We start from the raw sequence: 24,968 nt of genomic DNA, 5'->3' as shown, positions 1-24,968 counted from the left end.
TTACCATTCACCATCCCACTACTTTTGGCTTGCCAAAACTTACAGGATTCACTTTCTGTTCTGTAACTATAATGAACACTTTTGGGTTTTGTCTATGGATTGATTTTTTAAAAACAACAATTTTCTTGATAGCAATATTATATTGTATAAATGTTGTTTTCAGATATCTGGTGTCCATGAAGTAACTGTTCACCATCAGTGACCGAAGAACTAGTTTCCAAATATAGGTGGCTTCTGTGGGTTTTCTACCTCTTGGAAGTAGACCCGTCTCCCCGAATGAGGGGGCGGACTGCAAGCCCCACATGGGGAATGTCTATTAGAAGGCTTCACAGAGAGGACTTGGTCATGGTCACAGGCTTGTCATGGAGCAAGTGGACGGATGATGGCACATTCAACACACTTCCATCCTGTTTCTTAAAAACTAACATCTACAGCAGGAGCTTCACTTCTCTCCATATACATGTTTAGTAAATAGGCTTTCCTTTAATCACCCCGACTTCTGCCCTACATCCACTCCTAATCTCCAAATCCTTTAATCTCAAATATATGGCTGAAGCCTCACCCTTAATTGTTCTGCAGGCAGAGCTGATACGTCCTTCAATGCAATCCCAAGAAAATCTCTCATCCACTAACGTCCCTCTCGTGTTTTTAGCGCAGCTATGAATGCATTCTCTTTGGACCTCTTCATGTTTATTTCAATGTCATATTTGTCAGGAAAGGAAGTTGATACGTCTGTTCAGTCCACCATTTTGAACCCGAAGTGACCACCAGCTGTTGACTATGGTAACCTTTCAGTAATACTTGCCCTGCCACTTCTCATTCTTCTGCTTTCCCTTTGAGTACTTTGGGAACTCTGTGACATCTGGACTACCAGCCACATGGAATAGACAACTGTGGAAAATTTAGGAACACATTCAAGCTTGCTGGGATATCAAGGTTAGCATTCTACAATGAAGATGAAGGACAAAGATTCTCTCATCACAGATCATATTTTTCTTTAAATGAATCTTGAGAATTCACTTCATTCTCAAGAATGTAATGTCTTCATTTTATTATGAATGGAACAACTATTTTCAGTATATCTTCCAGCTGTGGGTTGGTGATATACAGTATGGGAAGTGGAATTATGTATGAACATACGCTCTCGATCAGCCCTGTCCGAAAGGACATTCTATGATTATGGAAATGTTCAAGAATCTGTGCTGTCCAACATGGTAGCCATTAGCCCCATGTGACTATTGAGCACTTAAAATATGGCCGATGTGGCTGAGGAACTGAATTTTCAATTTAATTTAATTTAAATTAATCTTAATTTAAATTTAAGAAGCCACATGTGACTAGTGAGTAGGTATCCTATTGGACAATGCAATCCTATACCTTGAACAGCTCACTCTCATTGAAGGAGCAAAAGATAAACAATAATGGATCAAATTATAAATTGATTAAAAAATTGATAGAGTAGGCTGGGCATGGTGGCTCACGCCTGTAATCCCAGCACTTTGGGAGGCTAAGGTGGGCGGATCACCTGAGGTCAGGAGTTCGAGACTAGCCTGGCCAACATGGTAAAACCCTGTCTCTACTAAAAATACAAAAATTAGCCAGGTGTGCACACGCCTGTAGTCCCAGCTCCTCGGGAGGCTGAGGCAGGAGAATTGCTTGAACCTCCAACTCAGGAGGCGGAGGTTGCAGTAAACTGAGATTGTGTCATTGCACTCCAGCTTGGGGTAACAGAGTGAGACTCTGTCTCAAAAACAAAAATTGATAAAGAGTAAAAATGAGTCATATATATGTATGGTATTATAGGAATTCAGAGAAGGGAACAATTGAGGGTTAGAAAGTTCAGGATTAGAGCTGTGAGGTGGATCTGTGTGCTAGTGTGAAAACAAAAACATCGAAAGACATTCAGTAAAAAGAGCAAGTTGCAGATGGTTACCAGAGGCTGGGAAGGGTAGTGGGACGGTGAGGGTGGGGGAGGAGGTGGAGATGGCTAATGGGTACAAAAAATATAGAAAGAATAAGACCTACTATTTGATAGCACAACAGAGTGCTATAGTCAATAATAATTGTATTTTTTAAAATAAAGAGTGTAATTGAATTGTTTGTAACTCAAAGGCTAAATGCTTGAGGGGATGGATACCCCATTCTCCACAACGTGTTTATTTCACATTGCATGCCTGTATCAAAATATCTCATGTACCCCACAAATGTTTCCTACAATGAACTCACAAAAAAATAAAAGGAGCAAATTACAGGTTTTTATGCATACATGGCCCACTTGTGTATATACAAGGCTATTCAGATATATGCTCATATCTGTATAGATCATTTCTGAAAGGATACTCAACATGATTAATGGTGGCTACCTACGGAGAGTAGAAATAAGGGCTAAGGCAAATAACTAAACTTTGTCTGAAGTTTTGTTTTAAAAATAGTTTAGCATTTAAATAATGTTTTTCTTTGTAACAAAGTTATAGGCACAGAGAGTATTAGTGAATAATACCTTTTTAAAAGGCCAAAGTAGTCAACTCTTTCCTGTGGCTATTGGTCAAGAATGATCTTATATGATTATTGTGAATTGTCCACATCCTATAACCATGGCTCTTCTGTACTCTAATGAAATGCTTTGAAAGGAAGCATAATGAAAGTAGCCTGAAGGAGGTAGAATTTAAATCAGATCCTGAGGCTGGGTAGGATGGAAAGGAGAAGGAAGGGCATTCTTGATATAGACACAGCCTGTAGAGGAGCAGGGAGCAGGTGCATAGAGATGTGGCTGGTACAGAGTGAGGGCTCTGAAGCCAAGCAGGGAGTGCTTGGTAACAGAGGTAACAGAGACATAGGACTCTAGAAGAAGTGAGGGACCAAATCCTTATGGGCTTGACTGGCAAGACACCAGGAGTCTTAGACACTTCACCGCCATGGTTCTCCTCAGGGACACCAAACACTGCTTGAGCATTCATCATATGGCAGGCATTCATCTTATTCAAAGATGGATAAGAAATGGTCATTGCGTTCAAGGAACCAGATGAGACATGTGAAGGGGCAGTGTCATGGGCAGGAGGAACATGAGACTTAGGTCCATTAAAACTGGCTCCATCACTTACTGGTGTAAATGTTATAATCCCTTGGATCCCCCAGGTTCTTATCCTATAAAAAATCAGGATAAAAGCTACCTTGCCAGGAGGATAAAATGATTAGGATAGTAAGCCTGGTACCAATAAGCCATTAACAAATATGTTAGTCCCCTTTCTATCATATCTGCCCCGTTCCTAACCCCAAACCAATAGGAAGATAAAATGTGCTTCTTGTTTACCCTTTCTCCACAAAGGTGGTGCCAAAGAAAAGGATTTGTACTGTGCCTGTGTGGGCCAGGGGAGCAGGACCATCACCAAAATACATCAGATGGAAGAAGGGAGGGAAAGGAGACAAGGCTGGAGAGTGAGGAGCTGGTCCTCGAAGGCCTTTTAAGCAGTGCTGCAGAATTTCATGCAAGGGGAGCCATCCAAGGTTCCAGTGTATAAAGCAGGAGGTGGCACCATCAGATCTACGTGTCAGGAAGATCACTTAAGTAGCAGAAGGAAGGACGAACTGGAAGGGCAGAAATCAGAGCAGGAAACCAGTCTTCAAGTCACTCCCAGCCTCATCTTAATCTCCCAATTCCTACAGTACAAACTATTTCTTGAAGAAATTCAAGCACCTAATTATACACTGTCATATCTTGCTGTTCTGTATGCGTATTCTTCTCCAGAACCACATCATTAAGACTACTGAGGGCAGAAAGCAAACCAGACATTTCTTTCAAATTTCTCAAAGTGCTGAACATGGTGGCTAACTGCTTCTGAGTTGGAAGTGAACTGAGTTGAAAGTTATTGGGAGACGGATACTACCACTGTTTAAAGTGTAAACTGAGGAATTTAATTATTCATGCTTCCATGGTTCAGTATTCTCATGTTCCCTTCCTCCACCCTCCACAGTTTAGACAGAAACACGCCTTGACAGGGCCAGGGCTCGCTTTTTATCACAAAGCCCACTTCAGCGAACGCTAAGGCCAGGAGTGTGAGCTGAAACCTCATTTGGGCTGTACTTCTCAAGAGACACTAAAGTATCAGCTCATCCGAGTCACAGCACAGCCAGGGCTTGTCACCATGTTTGCTTTTTTTCTGATAAGAATAAATTCCAGGGTAGAAGGGAAGAAATCTCCAGTAGTTTCATGATTTTTCCCACCATTGCTCTCTTTTCATACTTGACTCTGTGGTGGGGAAAGCAGCCCATCAACACTTCAGCTGCCAGCATGGGCAACAGAGCAGCTAGGGGTGTTTCTACCAGCCCCTGGCATTTGCGGAGCCCTGGCTGTCTGTACATGGAAGCCCCCAGCCACTCCTGAGGCCCAGCAATGAACAGACAGTGGCGCAGTCCTGTGCACTTCTCCTTCCACCCTTACATCCTGTTCTACTAGGCACGTGAGCAGAACACAGGGCCCACATCTGAATGTTCGCCTACCTTACTGTCCTCCCAAGCAAACAGCTGCCCTTTGACCCCACCCCCCAGGCCTAGCAACATCTTCTCATGGGAGGAGGTCTACACAGCTGTAAGAAGTGTGCTCAGGGCCATTTGGTAAAAAAATTCCTGGGTCCTGGGTACCCAGCACATGGGGACAGTTTGGCTCCAGTGGGCATATCCCTTGGGCAAACAGGTCGCCTGCTCCACTGCTCTGTGGAGAGAGAACAGCTGGATAAAGGAACAGGGGCTTCTAGGTTGTGGGCATGGGAAGGGGGATCTGGTTGTCTGGGTCTAAAGGTGGAAATGAGATAAAGTTTCATGAATTCCTGAAAATACAGTCTCCTCAAGCTTTGGGCTGGCAAAGCTAAAAAAAAAAAAAAAAAAAAAAAAAAAAAAAAAAAAAAGAAGAAGAAGAAGAAGGAACGGAAGGGAAGGGATGGGAAGGGGAGGGGAGGAGAGAGGAGAGGAGGGAAGGGACTTAGGTCAAATCGGTAGACACTAATCAAATAGTAGTTGTTGACTTCCTCTTATAAATCCTAGGCCCTGTTGGTTAAAGTCTGATGGCCACAGCCAGGGAGTGAATAAATTCTTCTAGAATGATTTCACTGCAGGGCCACAATCAACTCAGAATAAGGAACCCCTATCCCTGTGCAATGTCTTCCTCCTATTCATTCCCTTCATTTAAGGAGACACTATCTCCACAAGCATCTCATGAGCTATTTATCAGTTAGGAATACTTTCTGTAACATTTCCTGTGTGAATCACTGCAAAGATCGTATCTGGGACAGCCTTTGAGCTTTAGGATTTGTGTCTCTTAGCTGCTGGTTCTTTTCACTCCCTCCACTGCTGTCCCCCTGCCACCAACCAATCCTTAGTGTGCAGGCTTGTTGCCTCATGGTTTTAATCTGGCTGCCCAAGCACCAGGTATTACACCTGTATTCAAGGCAGGAAGCAAGGGAAGGGTGGAATATGAGAGCACCAGTGATATCTTTTTATCTTCCTTTAATCAGAAGTCTGGGGCTTTCCCAGAAGCTCCCTGACTTCAGCCCAAATGTGTCACTGGGCTACCTTTAGCTGCAAAGGAAGCCTCTACAGTGGACCCCATCATGGAACAGGGCAAAGGCAAAAGGGCCTGGTCATGGGTTATGTGTTGGCTACCCAATGTATCTCCCACAAGGTGGAAAAGCCCTAAAGGCTTTGAGAGACTGAGCCCACAGAGATGAGCATCTCATAGTTCGGAGCTCCTTGGAAAGAGGCTTGAACCACCAGGGGGTGCCTATTGTCCCATCTTAATGTCACCCAAGTCTCTAGATAGAAAGAGGAGCTTTATTGAAGGTAGTGGTTCATTAAGTCCTTTGTCTAAAAGTAGGCATAAAAAGGAAATGGGGCAGATTAGGCAATAGTTTTTAACGTCTTACGAGAATAAAAACCAAAGGCACCCATTTGAAGAACATCTGATTGGCAGCTCCGAAGGCAGTAGGAAACAAATCTTTAGAACTTTGTCACATCTGTGGTCTCCACTGTGTTTCCCAGTGATGGGGGGGTCCCTGAACCTCTTTCAGAAGAAGCTGGGAAGTCCTAGGACCCTCCACTGCCTCCACTGTGGGGGCAAGTTCACGGAGGAAAGCACGCAGAGGTGCTGTGAACACAGGCCAGGAGGAAGATTCCTGTCAGCTGTGACGGGGACCAGCCTGGGCCCCAGAAGTTGCTTGAAGGCATACTTTTTACGTTAGTCACTCATAAGAGGTCCTGCAAGAGCTCAGTTACCAGAGAAATGTGGTCCTGAGGCCATCCTGAGAGTGATACCAGGACTGGTTCTGTGACGACTGAGCACCTAGAACAGGACCTGGAGGGAGGGGTGTGTCCCAGGACCTGGAGGGAGGGGTCGGCTTCAGGCAAGGTCAAGTGACCCCAACAGTGAAGGCTGACACGCATTGAAGGCAGATCACCACTGACTATGCCCAATAGGGAACTGTGAGTTTTGAGCGTTTGGAGCTTATTATAACCAGCAACTCCTGCTCAAAACCCCTGCCACGTCAGGCTAACACCACCTAACTCTTCACTTCTCTGAGGTCACCAGGTCAGAAACACCCCCTGTTTAACTTCATCTTTGTATCAAAACAACCAGCTGTCTTCTTCTGGGATCATGTGATGTGCGGCCCTTCCCTGATGCAAAAGTCTCTTTGTGTTCTTTCCTGCACTAACACCACACACGTGCAGCATGCTAGCTTCCAGGGCATTTTCTTCTACAGTCTCTCCCTCTGCGTTTGTCTCTGCAAGACAGCCAGATGCTTTCGATGTCTCTCTGGAGTAGTCTTTCTTCTGTATACACCAGTGTGCTGCCAAGGCATTGTTCTGGGTTAATTCAAGTCAGGTGGCAAGTGGTCAAGTAGCACTGCAGTCTGACTCATGAGGAACACAGGCATTTTGACATAGAGTCCACATGTAACATACAAAGTCAACTATTTCATCCATATAAGAAAAATAAAATTTTCACATAGAGAAAGCTACATTTTAAGAATACTGCAGTCAACACTGAATTAAATGACTCTAAATTGTTCACGTTAAAATGGTTAAATGTATGTTATGTAAATTTTAACTCCTTAAGAAAAATACTGTCTTACCAAAGTACAGTTTCTAACTTTATGAAGTACTTTTACTATCTATCAACTTTTCTTCTTCCACCCCTGTGGGCGGAAACAGCCAGTTGTCTTTTCTCAGAGAAGAAAACCTTAGCCACACAGAAGGTATGTATGACTTGCCAACCAGAGGACACTGAGCAACCAAGAACTCCAGTGTGTTGGCTCCTGGCCGATGCTCAGGCAATGGAAGTTCCAAATCAAGTCACTCAAGGCATGGTTCTTTCATTGACGCCACAGTCAGCAAAGGAAGCAAAGGCATCATCACATGAGATGGTTGCTGCCGTCTCTTCCTCTCCACATTTGTTTGAATTGAGGAAGGAGTTTATGTCTCACAAGCAGTATGGCAGAAGGGTGGGCGTGCAGTTAAGATCCATCTTGCTGTCTGAGCCATTTCTCAAATGTTTTTTACTTTTTAATTTTCTAAGTATATAATTCAGTATTTTGTAAGTACTGCACATTCAAAAGTTGTAACCACCACTACTAACTTCAGAACATTTTCATCAGCCCCAAATAAATCCTGTACCTATCAGCAGTCACTCCCCATCCCTCTTCCCCCCAGCCCCTGGTGACCACCTTTCTACTTTCCGTCTCTATAGATACTCCTATTCTGGACATTTCATATAAATGGAATCCTATAATCAATCAGTGGCTTTCTGTGTCTGGCTTCTTTCACTTAGCACAATGTGTCAAGATTCATCCATGTTATAGCATGAGTCAGTACTTCATTCCTTTTTATGGTCATCTAAACCATTTATGAGCCCCCAGAGATTCTTCCTGTTGCTTCTTTCCTGTTAGCTTTGAGGATAAGAGGACAGAGGGGACCACAGTCAGGGCAACAGAAGACAGCCCTCATCCTGGTAGTGCCCAGAGAGAAACAGACTCCCCAGGAACGTCACTAACATCCCCAACAATCTTCTTCTGGTAAAAGATATGAAAGGACTAGTAGGTCAGAATCATTAGCAAACAGTCTTGATTACACAGGTCCGTGCACAGCATGCAATTCAGTACAGCCGCAGGCCATTTTCAAGGCAGCAACTCCTGTAAACTCTTCAGACAACCACGTAGCCAGACCCACCACTTACAACAAAGGTATGGTCTGGCATCATTCAGAAAGAATCATCAGCCTGACCCCCTCCTTCTACAAGCTTTCAGGAGCTCCCTCTTAGACTGCTGAGCCATAGCACAGCAATTCTTCAGTGTTCTCTCCTCCTCTGAGTACAAGGTAGACAAGGAATGATCATGCTTATTTGCAGAAGAAGAAGTGGAGTCCCAGTAAGGGCAAGTGACCAGTATTCATTTACGACAGGTGACAGAAGTGAAATGAGAGGTCCTATCACTGCTCTGCGTATACCAAGTAGATCTACAAGAAGGTCAGCTAACTAAACACTCCTTCCAGGGATAAAGTAAGAGAAAAATTATAGTCAATTCTCAATTGTCCAGTTTTGAGGACATATATAAACCCAAGCTGTATTCTTCCTGCCACTGGACCATGTCTTCTTTTCCTGTAATTACATAGCATGTACCCAGAACACAACCTACATTAACAGCAAAACATCACAGGATGGTCAACTTGCAGCGTCCTCCCCACCCCCAAGTTCTCCAGCACAGACCAAAACCCACCACAAACAAAAGAAAGAGAGAAAAGTGGCACAGGTTCATTTTACATGAAGGTCCAAATGAAAATTGAGCCTTCTATTAGATCCAGCTGGCCCAGGAGAAGGCTTGACAAGGAGCAGTGGCCCCTGCCCAGCCTTCCCCACAGTCTCCCCATCCAGCCACACTTCTTACCCGCCCTTCGAACTTGGCGGTGGCTCCTTCTTTGATGCAGAGGTTCCGAGGGGGCAAAATGAAAGCAGGGGCCTCTGTCAGGGGCATGGAGCCAACTCTTGAGGGATCCACGCTGAGGGAGGTTTTGGAAATGTGTGACGAGGCAACCAGCTTCACATCCCCCATGGTCTGCAAAAAGGAAGGAAGAGGACCAGGTCAGATCAGACAAAGCATAGCCCTGTCTTCCCTTCAGGCATCAGGTGTGTCCAGCCTGGAGGTGTGGCTTTTACGTGGAGCAGATCCCCAGTTAGGTCAGTGTCCACCCACAGTTCCTCTCTGAAGATGAGAGGCTCTGTCTTTTATACACAAAGTGCTAGGACAAGGCACAGCCCATCCCAGACAAATGCTCCGGTTCCCAGGGCAATGCCCTGCCTCCTCAAAACCCTGTGGGGAACTTCCCATCTTTTCACTGTCCCTTTCTTCTAGGAAAGGGGAAGCTGAGGACAAGAATGGAGAAACAGTTCTTTTAATAGGTATCGATAATCTGTATTTAATAGTCACTAACTCTTCAGGACCAACATCTACATTAAGCACTTCTGGTAGAAAGTAGAAACTGCTTTAGCCTGAACTGCAAGAGCTTGCAGGTTATAGAAAAATGGGATCCATACTCCAAGAGAGGAAGGCAGTTTTGGGTTAATACGGCAAGAACCTTGGGTGAGGTAAGGGGAGAGTCTTGGCTGAATGAAGGGAAGGAGGCAGGCAAGGGGGGACATCCCACCTCTGAGGAGCAGATTGTGAACAAGGTTCTGAGATCACAGGTCATCAGAGAAGCGGGGTGTTTTCAGATTATCCAGGCTAATGCCTCTGTTTATAACTGAAGCCCAGAGAGGGTAAGTCGCTTGCCCCAGGAGACGGAGCAAAACGATGGCATCACTGGCAAGAATACCTTAAGCCCTGACTCCTGGTCCAGGGCCTACTGGGGACTAGATAAGATGCGACTGGGGCTGGCAAGGGTAGCAGAATAAGGGGTTGACGTGAGAAGTAACAGATGACTACCCATTAGAGCGATGGTCAACTCTTTTGTGATATTTAATTATTCTCAATTTTAAATACATTTCTATTCTCAATTTTAAATACATTTTATCATAAAACTTGAAAATTATCAATATGTAAAAATAATAAGTTATCATTTATTGAGAATACATTCTGTTCCAGGCACCATATCAAGCATTTGATACATTATCTCATTTGTTTTAATCCTCAGAACAACCCCAGGAAGTATGTATAGTCATCATTTTGCAAATAAAGAAGCTGAGCTCAGACAGGTGGAATAACTTGCCCATTACACAGTTATTCAGTGGCAGAAGTGGAAGTTAAACCCAGATTTATCAGGCTCCAGAGTTCTTTTAAAATGTGAAAATGTGAAACTAAAATAAAAGTTTTTTTAAGTGAAAAGATCCATAATTCTATTATATAGAATGGTGGTGCATTTCCCTCCAATTTTGTTTTTATCAATATAGAAAAACACATATCTTACATCGTTGAAAGCATACCATGTACATAGATGTTTTCTATTTTTTTCCCTACAACTTTTCTTAAAATAAGGTGGAAAAGTTGCTTTTAAGACATTCGATTTTCAAATATGCATCATATTGATGTATGACTTACATAACTATCTCCCTACTGCTGGCCATTTGGATAGTTTCTAAATATTTTATGATGCCTGGTGATGAGCCTATGTGTGCTGAAATCTATGCCTGAGTTCCTACAGATTTCCTTAGGAATAATTCCTAAAGTGGAATTATTATAAATTCATATCTGAGTCCTTGATTGCAAGCAACAGAAGCTAACTCTGGCTCTTATAAACAGAGAAGAGATTTGTTGGAAAGATGGTGGAGTTTCAGGGGGAATTTCCAAAATCCATAAAAAAATCTGAAGAACCAGGCCGGGAAAACATTGCAGTTGAGAGCAGCTAGGTGGTCGGACTCCAGCCAAGGCCATTGGAAAATCATTGCCACCACCTGGAATACACCCTAAGTGTCCCTGTCCCAGGTTCCAAGTGCAGGTGGGGACAACTCCAGGCTGACCATCATTTCTTACCACAAAATCCCTGGTGACTGGCCCAGATGTGGGACACACATCTGCTGAACTGAAGAGAAGCCATATTCCTAGATTTGCTTTTCTGTTCATTTTCTTTGGCTGTCTGGTCACACACTTAAGTCCTATGCTGTGAGTCAGGTAAGCTGACACAAATGAACAACGCTTTCTGGGTCATGTAATTAGTTTGTTTAAACTTAATAATCTCTAACAAAAATAAAATGGGGATATCTCTTGTGAAGTTCAAGTGAAAGTAGCAAAGGGACTAGGCTCGTTTGTAATAGGGCACATCCCATGCTTGATAAACCCAGCTTTCTCTTTCACTGATAAGATATTAGCTTTGCAAACAAAATTCCTTTCCAAATCATAAGACTCACAGGTTCCCTGCAGTAGGTGACAATAAAAGCAAACACTAGTGTAGCGCTTACTAGATGTGGGGTACTCTTCCAAGCCCTTTATAAATAATAAATAGCTAATTTGCTCCTTACAACACTATGAGACAGCAAATCTTGGTATCCCCAATTTATGGATTAGACACCTGAGGCACAGTGAGATTGAGAAATTTGTCCAAGTTCATGCTTTTATTAGGGGGCAGAACAGGCATTTGAACCCAAGCACCTGGTGCCAGAGCCGCTATTCTTAACCACTGGGCCCTCTTGCCTCCTGTAAGCAGCCAAATGGGCTGGTGGGAAAGGAAAAGTCAAAGTTGAGATAACAAGGGGAAAAGCTGAGAGCCACTACCATATATATACAAAATTAAAATATTCTGTAATACTATCAACAACATTAAAAGATGGGTGATAACCTGGAATAAAATGTTTGCACCAAACAAAAGTCTTTACATATCAGAAGAAAGCAGTCCAACAGATCAACAGGTGGATGATATGACCTGAACAGTGCACAGAAGATGTACCACTGAACACTGCTTGGCTCCAACGATAATCCGAGACTGCAAATTAAGAATAAGCTGTCACTTTTTAAAAATGAACCAAAACATTTCATTTAAATGACATTTAAGAAGAAACATAACCTATGCTGCTGGTGAGACCATGGAGAGATGGACATGCCCACACCCTCCGTGGGGAATTAAAAACTGGTGTAGTCTTTCTGGAAAGCAATTTGGTAAAAAGACTCTTAAAAATACATCCATATCTTTTCCATTAATCCTACATTTAGAAATAAGTTATTGGGAAAGAATCAGAGATACAGCCCAAAATTTATTTACAAGAACACTATTTGCATTATTTATGACAGAAGCTAGACCATATTTTTAAAAATCCAACAGTGAGAACTGGTCAAATACAGTGGAATACCAGATGGCTTTATGGATACACATTTACAGAGAAAATAATGATATGAATTTGATGATATAGAAATTTTAAATTAAAAAAATTATGGAAAATTTCAAACACGCAGAACAGTAGAATGAATGATAAAATGAGCACCCACAGTGCCTATCACCTAGATTTAACAATTAACATTTTGCCATATTTATAGCATATAGTGTATGTTTGTAGAACCATTTAAAAGCAGTCATACTATAATTTTAATGGCAAGCATCAAGATATATTCATTCACTCAATTAAAATATATTTATTAAATACCTACCATGTGCCAAGCTACAGACTTGGTATACAGCAGCAAACAATTACACGAGTGGGGCATGTGTGTTGTGTGTTTGTGTGGTGACCGTAGAAACATGGGACTGGGGAAGGAATGGGCCTCTGATATCCCACATAGCTACCCAGGACCACACCCCAGTAGGAACACTGCTCCCTGTGCCCTCCTCCTCTGCCACAGAGGTGAAGTGACAGATACACTGTGCAGCCAGGACCGGGTGGAGACTTGGGGTAGAGGTGGGGACAGATATCATGAGGATCAGACTTTTGTGACCTTGCCACAAACCCAGGGGCACGGCCACTTTAAAGCTGTGGGCTGGGCAAGGCGCTCCAACTCTCTTGGCTTCCATCTCTTTCTCTGTCAAATGGAACGATCATATCAGCCTCATAAAGTTGAAGGGAAGGCTTGAATGAGAATGTATATAACACCCATAATATAGCACAAAAGGCATTCAATAGCAGTGACTGTCAACATCATTATCATCCAGTTCCCAAAGGGACGCCCATCTCTCCACCCTGAATATAGATCTAGACCCTTTCACCAAGGACAGCAAGAAGCCCCAATTATCTTCAGGCAAGGGTATCTGAGTGGGGTGACTGGAAAACAGCAGCAGGAAGCAGATAGCAGAATTCCCTGGGAAGGTGGGGAGGAGGGCCTGAGGCCCATGGGCAGCTTCCTGCAGCATCTTTGTGTCTGTACTAGCAGCATAATGAGCAAGGCGTATGTGCTGACATCACGCTGGACACCCATCTCAATCAGAAAGAGCAGTTCTAATGATCATCCCTTCACAATGAAGACATGGAGGCTCAGAAAGCCAACTACTCTTGTCTAAGGTCACACAGCTCAAAAGTGAAAACCAAACCAAGGTCTGATTACAAAGTCAAAATCTGCTGGCTTCTTGGAGGCCCCAAATCTCAAATGAGGCATTTCTTGCCATCCCCAGTAACGAGAAATGCAATAGGCAGAGGCTTGGGAGTTGTACAGAGGAAGAGGAGCAGAGGACGTGCCTCCCCCTTCTGCTGTCAGGCCTGGCTTTGAAGACACAAGACTCTTCTCTACCTTTGCTTTCAGGGGAGCTGGAAGCTAGGAGTGGTGAGATCCTCCTGGAAGGTAGGAGTGGCTCAGGACCGTCTGTGCAAGTCCTCTTGATCTAAACCCATGGAAATCTCCTGAAGGCCCCAGATGTTCTCATCAAAAGGCACCTGCTTGGTCTCAAGAGCACATTAGACAGGAGTCATCCAGCCCTAGGAGAGGTGTGGCTTCAGATTAGAAAAGGAACAGGCAAATCAATACAGCAAGGGAACATCTAGTCCCTTGCAAGGCGGTTTTGTGGGGGAGAGTTACTCAACTATTGTGTGGGCAGGACCAGAGCCCAGCCACACCAAACAGCTCTGCTCACCCTCAGCCCATCGCTCCACCCACTGCCATCCTCAGCATAAACAGATCCCTGCCACACAATTAATGGTTACTGACATATGTGGAATGCTCTGTCACAAAATAATAATAATAATAATAATAAAGTAAATTAGACCAAACCTTGTTCCTCTCTAATCCCTTGTGGAGCCTGTTGACTATATTCCAATCAAGAAAACCAGAGAGGTTGGGTGATTTCTGCAATAATTTCTCTAATGGCAGAGCAATGCTCAGTGGCTAGAATCAAACACACTCAGCTAGGGGGTCTTATTCAATACAAGCTAAACACAGATCAAACGGGAAACACAGAGAAGTAAGAAGAAAAAAACAGAGCAGTGGTTCAAGAGCAGGAAACTCCCCCTTACCCCTTTACCCCTCACCCCATGATGCTTGGGCCAAAGCCCACCTCCAAATGAGGCTTTCACAACTAGCATAATATATTAAACATTTGAAGCAGCATTGAGTTAATTGGACTTTAATTTGATCAAAAGCACTTTAAATTGTCTCTTGAACCCAGAAAGGAACACTTTCAACTACAGCGAAAAGAGATTGCAACTAGGAGGCAAATGACTCAGAAAATAAGTTTTAAAAAGCAGGGCTCAAGAAATACCACAGAACGAGTTTAGAGAAACCAGTTGTCCCCTTCCCTACCTAAAGGGTACACACTTTAAGTGATCATTGTCTTGAAGCACCTGGTCAGTTTGCCGGGCATCTTGGAAATACCATACCTTCCCTAGAGGGAGGGGCTCCCAAGCAGGCTCCGCAGTCTGCCGTGAACCCTACCTCCAACAACGGCACACATCAGAGGCAGCAAAACCACCCACGTGCAAGTGCCCCAGGCACTGACAGCTCCGCTCTCCCACCTTAATCCTCTCTGCAATGCACTCAAATCCTGACAAGTTCCTTAATCACTCCTAATTCCGGAGTGCGCTGCTCCTCAGCTGTGCCAGGCTGACTTGCTGTGACCTACCGGAGCAAAGCTGGGCAGGGCCACACACCAGTGAACGGGACCCACCTTACCGCGGCCTCTTCCCCGGCAGCTCTCACATGAGTCAGGATGCGAGGCAGCCACACTTCACCACCAACGTACTGCAGAGGTTCCTGTCCAAGGTCCAGCCACGAATGGAGAGCGAAGGAGTGCCGGGCGCCACAGAGCCCAGGGCCAGACCGAAAAAGTTAAGGGGCTTTTGTTCTGACTCTGCTCGCAGATGTTGCAACTTGCCTTCCGCTGAGCAGCCAACTTCACCCGGTCCGGGAGATCTGTTGTTCTAATCCGCCCAGCTGGGGTGACCTTTGAAACCTCTGGCTGCCACTGCAGAGGCTCTCAATGGAGTCCTGGGGGAGCCAGGGGTGGAAGCTCACAGGTTTTTATTTTTACTTGTTCAGAGCTGCAGATTCTAATCTGAGTGTGGAGCAAAGGGAGGACCCTGTCAAGTGGAGAGCTGAGCCCTCGGAGGGGCTGGGCACTCTCCCAATTCCACATCTGGCCTGGAACGCCACTCCAACCCCTTGGCACATCTGGCCTGGGATTACCACCCAGGGCTCGTAAGATATTTCCTCCTGAGACCCAGCTCTTTCTTCCCTAAGCCGAAGAAGCCTTGTTTATGATCCCTAGAGCAGGATGCAAGCCCAGCAAGCAGATGGATGGAGAACTCCTGTGCTGCATTTCTCATAAGGAATTGCGCTGATGAGAGCCAGGCTCCACAGACTGTGTTCATGTTGAGCACGACTTTGCCTCGTTGGTCCAGAGCCCTGGAGAGCTTCAGGAATGATCCTTGGAGCACTCCTCTAAGATGAGGCAGCAAGGTGATGCCCTGTCCAGACCTTTTCCTCCAGCGAGAGAAGGTATTTTCCTAGTTCCAAAGGAACATCCTATGCAACTCACACCTTGGGGCAGACTGCGGACATCCGAATCGGCAATGACATGAATTTAAGCTTTTCCCTTGAATCCTATCTGATTCTTGAAGAGTTGGTATTCTTCTAACACCTAGGAGACCCCCTACCTGCTTTCTCAGTAGTTCTCAAGCATTTTTGTCTCAGGGTGGGCCCCTTTATGCTTCTAAAAATTATTGAGGACCCCAAGGACCTTTTGTTTGTGAGTTATTGCTGTCAATATTTACCGTATTGGAAATTAAAACTGGGAAATATTAATTCATTTTAAAACATCAATAAGCCCATTATAGGCTAACATAAATAACATTTTAAGAGAAAAATATATTTTCTAAGACGAAAAAGAATTTAATGAGAAGAGTTGCTCCTTTTTGCAAATTTCTTTAATGTCTGGCTTAGTAGAAAACAGCTAGATTTTCATATCTGCTTTTGCATCCAATCTATTGTGACATCATAGCTACTTAAACACTGTACACCTGAAAGAGAATGAGAGTGAAATAAAGCAAATGATGTTTTCTTAGAAAAACAACTTGGACGTCAAGGGCCCCTGGAAGAGTCTCAGGAACCCCCAGGGCACATTCTGAGAACCACCACATTAGCCTATCTCCCTACTCTCTCTGTTACCATCTACTCTCATTTCCATCCTTCTTAAAATACACAAGGAGAAAGGGAAAAGTGGTCTTCTTTATTTTTTAACTTTTACTTTATTTTCCCTTTTAAAAAATAAGTTTTATTCTAGAATAAAGGAGTACATGTGCAGGCTTATTACAAAGGTAGATTACATGATACTGAGGTTTGGGGTATGATTAAATCCATCACCCAGGTAGGAAGCATAGTACCCAACAAATAGTTTTTCAGCACTTGCTCCCCTCCCTTTTTCCCTCCTCTAGTAATCCCTAGAGTGTCTATCGTTCTATTGTTATGTTCACGTGTACCTCATGTTTAGCTTCCACTTATAAGTGAGAACATGTGGTATTTGTTTTTCTGTTTCTGTGTTAGTTAGCTTAGGATAATGGCCTCCAGTTGCATCCATGTTGCTGCAAAGGACATGATTTCATTCTTTTTTATGGCTGCATAGTATTCTATGGTGTATATGTTCCACATTTTCTTTATCCACTCCACCACTGATAGGCACCTAGTTTGATTCCATGTCTTTGCAATTGGGAATAGCACTGTCAAGAACATACAGATGCATGTGTCCTTATGACAGAATGATTTATTTTTCTTTGAATATATACCCAATAATGCGACTGCTGGGTCGAGTGGTAGTTCAACTCCTAGTTCTTTGAGGAATCTCCAAACTGCCCCAGTGGCTGGACTAATTTACATTCCCACCAACAGTGGGAATGTAAATTTTTTTTTTTTCTCCACAGCCTTGCCAACATCTGTTATTTTGGACTTTTAAACAAAAGCCATTCTGACTGATGTGAGATGGTATCTCATGATGGTTTTGATTTGCATTTCTCTGATGATTAGTAATGTGGCACATTTTTTCATATGTTTGTTGGCTGCTTGCATGTATTATTTTAAGATCTGTTTGAATCATTTGCCCAGTGGAAAAGTGTCTTTAAATGAGTAGCGGTGTGTGGTTTAAGGGACAGGTGAGCAAGAGAGTGAATCAAGATGTAATTTGATTCCATCTTTTCTTCCAAAGAGAATGAATGAACACTTGTGGACCAGGGCGATTTGAAGCCTGAGACCGATACTGATAAATAGAATGCCTTTAAGTCAGTTAAGTCCCTGGTCAAGAATACAACCCAGACTCTGGGAAACCTTGCACATGGAGATATTAGAATATTTTTGGCTTATAAAGGGAGGAATGAATCCAAAAAACAATGCTGTTGACTACTGAGGAAAAGATGTGAATGCAGATCTAAGTCTTCTTAGACAGGTCTTTGGTAGTAGATAACAGCACTGGAAAGTCATTTTGAATTGGACAGAACCAAGAATAATGATTTAGGCAAAAATATGGAAAGTGTGTCTATCAAGCCTATGGGTTAAACTAAGCAAATATGAACAGCTAATATGTTGGATGTTAAATATAACTCTGAAAGATCAGCAAATGGACTGCAGCTTGAGAAGAAGTTTCAATGAAAAACAATTTTTAGACCCGGCACAGTTGCTCACTCCTTTAATCCCAACACTTTGGGAGGCCATGGTGGGAGGATAACATGAGGCCAGGCGTTCAAAACCAGCTGGGCAACATAGCAAGACCTCATCTCAACAAAAAGTTTAAGAAAACTAGCCAAGCATGGTGGCGTACATGTTGCAACTACTGGAAAGGCTGAGGCGGGAGTATCACTAGATCCTAGGAGTTCACGGCTGCAGTGAGCTGTGACAGCACCCCTGCACTCCAGCCTCGGTGACAGAGTGAGAACCCATCTCTTAAAAAAAGAAAACAATTTTTAAATTCCTATACTTGAGTTCAAAAACAAAAACAAATCAGTGTTTACAATCAGTATGAAACTAAACACAGACTTCTGTCACCTGGGATTAGGCCAAGTCCCATGTTAGAAGCCCATCAGATCCCTTTTTTTCTCTGCCCTACACGTCACAGTTGGCAGTCTGTAGTCATGTGGACATTTGATTAATATCTGTTTCCCCAACTGGAACATAAGCTACACCAGGTCACAAGTCCTGTGTGTTTCACTTGCTACTGTATCCCCAATGCCTGAAATACTGATGAGCACACAGGAAGTTTTCAATAAATACTGTCGAATGCATGAATGAATAGAAATTTGGGTTAAAAAACATAAAAAGTCATTTTCAAACGATGACACCACTTAATTTTGTTGTATAGGGAATCTTGAGAATATTAGAGTGTGTAAGGAAAAGGGCAGGTGAACAGGTTATGCAATAACAAATCTGCCCCTTGGGGCCTATATGTATTTGGTGCTAGGCACACAGCTGCCAGTCCTACCTCTAAACCTGGCATGTAACTTGTGCATCCTTTCTACTCTTTGTTTCTCAGTCTTCCCGACTATGACATGGGCACACTCATAGCCTGCCCGGGTACAATCTCAGGGTTTCCTGCTGGCATCCTTGAGTGATTTGGATCCAGGTCCCTGGGTTCCCACATGAAAGCACGCAAAGCCAGCCCACTCTTGTCCCAACAGCTGAGTTCTTCCCTGAGCCACATGCAGCCTCTCCCTCCCCATGGCTTCCTGGGCCTTTCCTCTTGGAAAACACATTAAAGGAAGGGCTGGGCTTCTGCAGGCAGACAAGCTGCCCACATCAGCGGGGCCACATCAGCAGAGCAGCAGACCACGGGTGGGAGGAGCATGTCTGCTCACACAATCCTGGTGCCCACATCTTTGGCAGAAAGTTATTTTTAAATTTTCCTAAGAGGGGGGGACGACAACAACGACAACGACAACGACAACAACAACAACAACAACACACAGGCACATGCACACAGATAGAATCAAATCAACACCCCTAACCTCACACATAGGGTGAGGGAGCAAGGCCTGGTCTCCTGGAGTTGTTCTCTTCCTGCTGGAATTCTTGCTTTATTTGGGATTTGATGGGAACAGACTGAGAGAAGTTTTGTGCGATACAAGTCATATGCAAACGAAATTAAAGCCAGAACCAGAGCCCTGCTTATAACTAAATTAGCAAAACGCACACTCCAGCTAGAATCCTAAAGTTCACTCACTTCATTCTTAGGCATCACCCCCTCAGGAGTCAGTTTAGGGTATCAAGTGTACTTGTTGAACTCCTACCACCACTGTCTCCTTCTCAAATACCACGCCCCCCCCCCGCCTCCATTCTGCCAAGCAGAACTGTGCCTTGGGTTTTAAACCCTAAGAGACGAGGTATGAGTACTCAGGTAGGGGCAGCCTCACCACCACTAGCCCACCGAAGCCCAGGAAATCGACTCAGGGAACAAGAACAGAGCTCGTGGCTTCCAATCCCTAGGAGGGTGGTTTGAGGCAATTGACAATCTCTCAAAATCTTAGTTTATTCATCTGTAAAATGGGGCTACTGCTAATACCCTCCTACTTGCAAGATTGTTATAAGGGTCAGCAACGTGCATAAAAAGCGGCCTCAGGCTAGTCTCTCACACAGAATAGGAACTGAATCTCTGATGGCTGCTACTGTTAATGTTGTTATTGCTTTTATGATTTTAAGGTTTCTATCAGAGGCTCAGAGAATAAAGGCAACCTTGTTCAAAGTAGGGAGCACAGGAGAAATCCGGATGGCACTGGAGGGTGAGATAGCACAGAAGAATCAGCGACTCTCATGCTTATTATGGTGCTGCCACCCAAACCAGCTGTGTGATCTCAGGAAGACTACCTTCCTTCTCTGGTCCTCTCTACATGGCCTGAAGGGTCTCTTTGGGCATTTCCTGTCCTAGTGTACCCTTCTCTAAGACTGCCACCAGCTCTCCACAAGACGTGGGCAGGTATGAAAGGTTCCAGCAGGGGGAACCAAGCCCAGGCAGGGACAAGCTGCTGCAGGACCCCAGGAGAGGAGGCAAAGCTTATCTAACAGAAAAGACTTCTGGCCAGGTGCGGTGGCTCATGCCTGTAATCCCAGCACTTTGGGAGGCCGAGGCGGGTGGATCATGAGGTCAGGAGATCGAGACCACGGTGAAACCCCGTCTCGACTAAAAATACAAAAAATTAGCTGGACGTGGTGGCGGGCGCCTGTAGTCCCAGCTACTCGGCTTGAGGCAGGAGCATGGCGTGAACCCAGGAGGCGGAGCTTGCAGTGAGCCAAGATCACGCCATTGCACTCCAGCCTAGGCGACAGAGAGAGACTCAGTTTCAAACAAACAAACAAACAAACAAACAAACAAAGAAAAGCCTTCTGTTGGGGCTCCCTGCGCGCAGGGCCGCCCGCCAGGCAGGTAAATCAGGCAGGCACACCTGGTCCTCGAGGCACACCTGTGAGACAGCGGCACAGTCTAGGAAGACTCTGAGGTCTGGGTCAGTCCTGGACCCACACCTGTGCAGTGATTCTAGCTTGTCTGCTTCTGGCCAGCTCCCAGGTGGAGCCCTCTGATTGGATGAGGTCTGTCCAGAGAAGAGCTGGGGCTGGAAGAACTAAGGGGAAATCCCAGGGGGGAAAGAAAAAGAGAGAACCAATAATAGTTGCCATGTACTTAGCACTTACTGTCAGGCATTGGACTAAGTACTTAAGGTGACTTAGAACTCATTTAATCCCTTAGCAGAATGGCAAATATTAACAGCAAAATTAATGGGGCAGAATGTTGGGGAGTATCATTGCTCATAAGGTAAATGGAATATACTCCCTGTCTTTCAATCTCTTCATTCTTCCTTTCACTCCCACTCCCTCAATTCTGCCAGCATTTGGTAATTTGAGTTATTTTGAAACAGAAATCTTGCAGGGGGCAGGGAAGGAAGCTGGGGAGAGGGCCAGCAGGTGGGTTTGGGCAACCCATGGCAGTGGGGTGTGCTATTGGTGCTCTAGGGTCACAGGATTGAGAGGAGACCCAGAAAGGAGAGGGAGTGAAAACGGTCACCTCTCTGTGGCAGGAATCGGCCCTGCCCTCCCCTCCTCTCCAACACTGGTCTGTGAGATGCCTAGGAAAGTCCACTTGGGAAAAGAAGGTGCAGGAAGGAAATGCACCTCATGATTCTGCAGCTCACACGCTTCCCTGGAGCAGGCTGTGAGCAGGTTCTCTACCTGCAGACTAGAGATCCCATTCCTTCGGTCTAGAATGGCCTGAAATACACAAGGCCTCCCTGCTTTCTGCAGGGAGCTGGTTCTGTGGGGATGATCTTAAGGGACAAGCCCGGAAGATACTTTGCTAGGAAGACCCTTAGATTCTGAGGGCATGGGCACAAGTGAACTGGGAGAGAAGCTGCCCAGGCCTGCCTTCTAAATGTGGTCCCTGCTCCTCTCTATGCAGTTTAGGGGAGGCACCAGGTCCCATGGCCTGTTTCCCTTGGGAAAACTTTAGCTCTGTGACTCAACTAACACCTGGCTGACTGGAGGAGAGGGAAGAAGGAAGGCGCTTCTGTGCGTGTCCTCCTTTCCATGTGAGAGCTTAAGCCATTCAGCTGGAACAGGTCTTCCAAGGGAAGAGGGAGCAGGAAGTACTGCTGATAGGAGGGGCTGCACCGACGTGGTAGCCAGTAGGAGCCCAGACTCTCATCACGTGAAGACTGTCACCAGCCCCAGTGTCCACAGCTCCTGCTGGAACCCCTGGGGCCAAAGGCAGTTGCCATCACTCGTCTGGCTCTGGTGCATCCATGGTTGACTCAAGCTTCCGTTACTGAAAGGCCTGGGGATACTTCTATTCCAAATCCTTCCGCATGTGACACAGCAAAGGAAAATGAGACATGAGCCAACCTAGTTTATCAACTCCTTTGGGACCTGGGATTTGAGAAGCAGGTTTGCCATTTTCTAATTACATCCATCAACACAATCTGCCTCCTCTGGCTGAAGCCCAAAGCCTGGCAAACAGTGTTAAGGATTTCTAGTTTTACTTCTACCCTTGGTTAGCACCGAGAGGAGAGGGCAGGTGCACAGGGAGGGAAGTGAGGAGGAAGCCGAGACTGGGTTTCTCCAATATGCCAGAGGAGGGAAGGTGCTAAATCTAGGTGGAGATTTTTCCCATAAAAATCTAGGGTTTTTTCCTATACAATTCTCAGACTGGCTGCCTCAACTACATATAGAGAGGGCCAATTCCTAATCAGGGTCAAGTTCAGAACTGTATCATAAACACAGCTGGGGTAACCGCCAGTCCTAGGAGGGTAGTAACAACAGATTTACAACCTAAGAGTAAGCACAGTGGTGACTGCAAGACAGAGGACTTGGGCGGAGCCATCACGTCACAGGCTTTGTTGTTACACACACCTAGACTTGAACCCTGCCACTGCCACACAGTGGCTGGATGACCTTGGGTGATTTACTTAACTTCTCTAAACCTCAATTTCGCCATCTGTACATCTGCAGGGTAGTATGATTAGCAGCAGCTTTAAGCATCTATCAGAAAGTAGATACTCAAAATACTCAATTCACTGTAACTGTAATAGGTAATTTTTAACCATGTCTGGCACGTAGCAAGCACTCAACAAGTGGTAAAAATTTGGTAACAGTCAGTTATGATGAAGACTCAGGTATCACATTTCACTTAAATGTTTTAGTTCATTTAAATATTGTTACAAACATTGCCCTATATATCACAAGGAATAGATTATTAATTCCTGCTTTTAAATTGCCTTTTTAAATCAGTTACTTATAATTGGTTGGACAATATGCATTGCTCTCATTTTCTCAGATTCTAGGTTACTGTTAGCACACTAAAATATGGCTGGATTGCAGAATGTCAGGGATGAAAGGGAACCTAAATCATGTAGTCCGCTCCCTTACTTTATGGATGAGGAAATTAGGGCCCAGAGTAGACCAATGTATCTTCAAAGACTGAGTTGAGATCTCTGAAGCTGGTAAAGCACAGAGAACAGGCCATGGTAATCTAAGCAGGTGAGCCCTCCAGTACAGAGCTGATCTAGGGAGATGGTGGTGCTTGTATATAGGAGTAAGGAAACTCATCTGGTAAAGGGATGGGTCAAGAGAAATGTTGAGAAATATAGTAATTACATTGATTGAGACTAGCTAGTGGAGGGCCTAGAGGATAGTGATGCTTAGCTAATGTTACTAAAAGGGTTTTTACTTAAAATGAACATTTAGCTACTTATTTAACAACTTATAAAATACTTTCCTAATCAATATCCCATTTTAACTTCACAACATACCAAGATATTATTTATTTATGTATTTATTTTTTGAGATGGAGTCTTGCTTTTGTCACCCAGGCTGAAGTACAATGGCATGATCTCAGCTCAGTGCAACCTCTGCCTCCTGGATTCAAGTGATTCTCCTGCTTTAGCCTCCAGAGTAGCTGGGATTACAGGCGCACACCACTACGTCTGGCTAATTTTTTTTGTATTTTTAGTAGAGACGTGGTTTCAGCATGTTGGCCAGGCTGGTCTCAAACTCCTGACCTCAGGTGATCCACCCATCTTGGCCCCACAAAGTGCTGGGATTACAGGCGTGAACCACCGTGCCTGGCCAATGTACTAAATTTTATAGCCCCACTTTATGGATGGAACACCTGAGGCTCAAAGATCAGGTGAGACTTGCCTAAGGTCATATAGTTAATAAAGCAGAACTGGAATCCAGTCCTTCTGAACGTCAAATCCAACTCGGTAACATAATTAGAAAGGGTTTATCAAGATAGGTTAAATCTTACGGCCAGGCATGGTGGCTCACACCTGTAATCCCAGCACTTTGGGAGGCTAAGGTGGGGGTATCACCTGAGGTCACGAGTTCAAGACCACCCTGGCTAATATGGTGACACCTCCTCTCCACCAAAAATACAAAAGTCAGCTGGGCATGGTGGCAGGTGCCTGTAATCCCAGCTACTCTGGAGGCTGAGGCAGGAGAATCTCTTGAACCCGGGAGGCAGAGGTTGCAGTGGGCTGAGACAGTGCCACTGCACTCCAGCCTGGGCAATGGAGCGAAACTCCATCCCCGCCCTCCACAAAAAAAAAAAAAAAAAAAAAAAGTCACGTTAAATCTTATTATAACAAATACCTTATAAAACAGGAAATGTCCAGTGTAACAAATGTATTGCTATCCCCTTAGATTTTTATTGCTATGACATCTGCTGGGTATAAATTTGACCAAGTCATCAATCCCTTGCCCAGGAAAACCCTTACATTTGTCCTAACCAAACAGAGTGACTTCATTTGAATCCCTCATGCCTGAGGAAGAGGCCATGCATACTGGCAAATGTGTGCAAGGCTGACACCACCATCAGCAGATAGCCTCTCCCCACACACAGAGGTTCCCAGAGTGTAGTTAAACATTGTTCCCATTCTCAGGCCAGAAATCTCTGTGTTCTCTCCAAAAACTTGCTGCCCTTCTCCAGACTCCCTCAACTCTCTCCTCCCACTAGCTGGGCACAAGCCCAGACCCCCAGCCTTAGGTACTGTATCAGAACGGCCAGGAGGCCTTGGCAGTGTGACAAGCTCTATGTTTCCACATGCAGTTCACCCCCTGCCC

General features: G+C 44.6%; 1 protein-coding gene across 7 annotated transcripts in view; it reads right to left on the bottom strand.

Annotated features, from left to right (window-relative positions):
• The window catches only part of MYLK (myosin light chain kinase), a 274,054-nt gene that overhangs the window by 171,158 nt on the left and 77,928 nt on the right, over nucleotides 1-24,968 (bottom strand). For 4 of the 7 annotated variants that reach the window (XM_015446344.3, XM_065539127.1, XM_065539126.1 and 1 more), the window contains one exon: nucleotides 8,928-9,095. The exons of 1 other annotated variant lie outside the window; for it this stretch is intronic. In XM_015446344.3, coding sequence (XP_015301830.2) covers nucleotides 8,928-9,092 — 165 coding nt within the window. In that variant the 5' untranslated portion in view covers nucleotides 9,093-9,095. Of the gene's footprint in view, nucleotides 1-8,927; nucleotides 9,096-15,051; nucleotides 15,281-24,968 lie in introns of those variants that run through there. 2 more of the 7 variants (XM_065539128.1, XM_065539129.1) reach the window with 2 other exon arrangements.

Source organism: Macaca fascicularis, chromosome 2 (genome assembly GCF_037993035.2).
Source record: "Macaca fascicularis isolate 582-1 chromosome 2, T2T-MFA8v1.1".
NCBI classification, from domain to species: Eukaryota; Metazoa; Chordata; class Mammalia; order Primates; family Cercopithecidae; genus Macaca; species Macaca fascicularis.
This window is presented reverse-complemented; position numbering and strand designations above follow the sequence as displayed.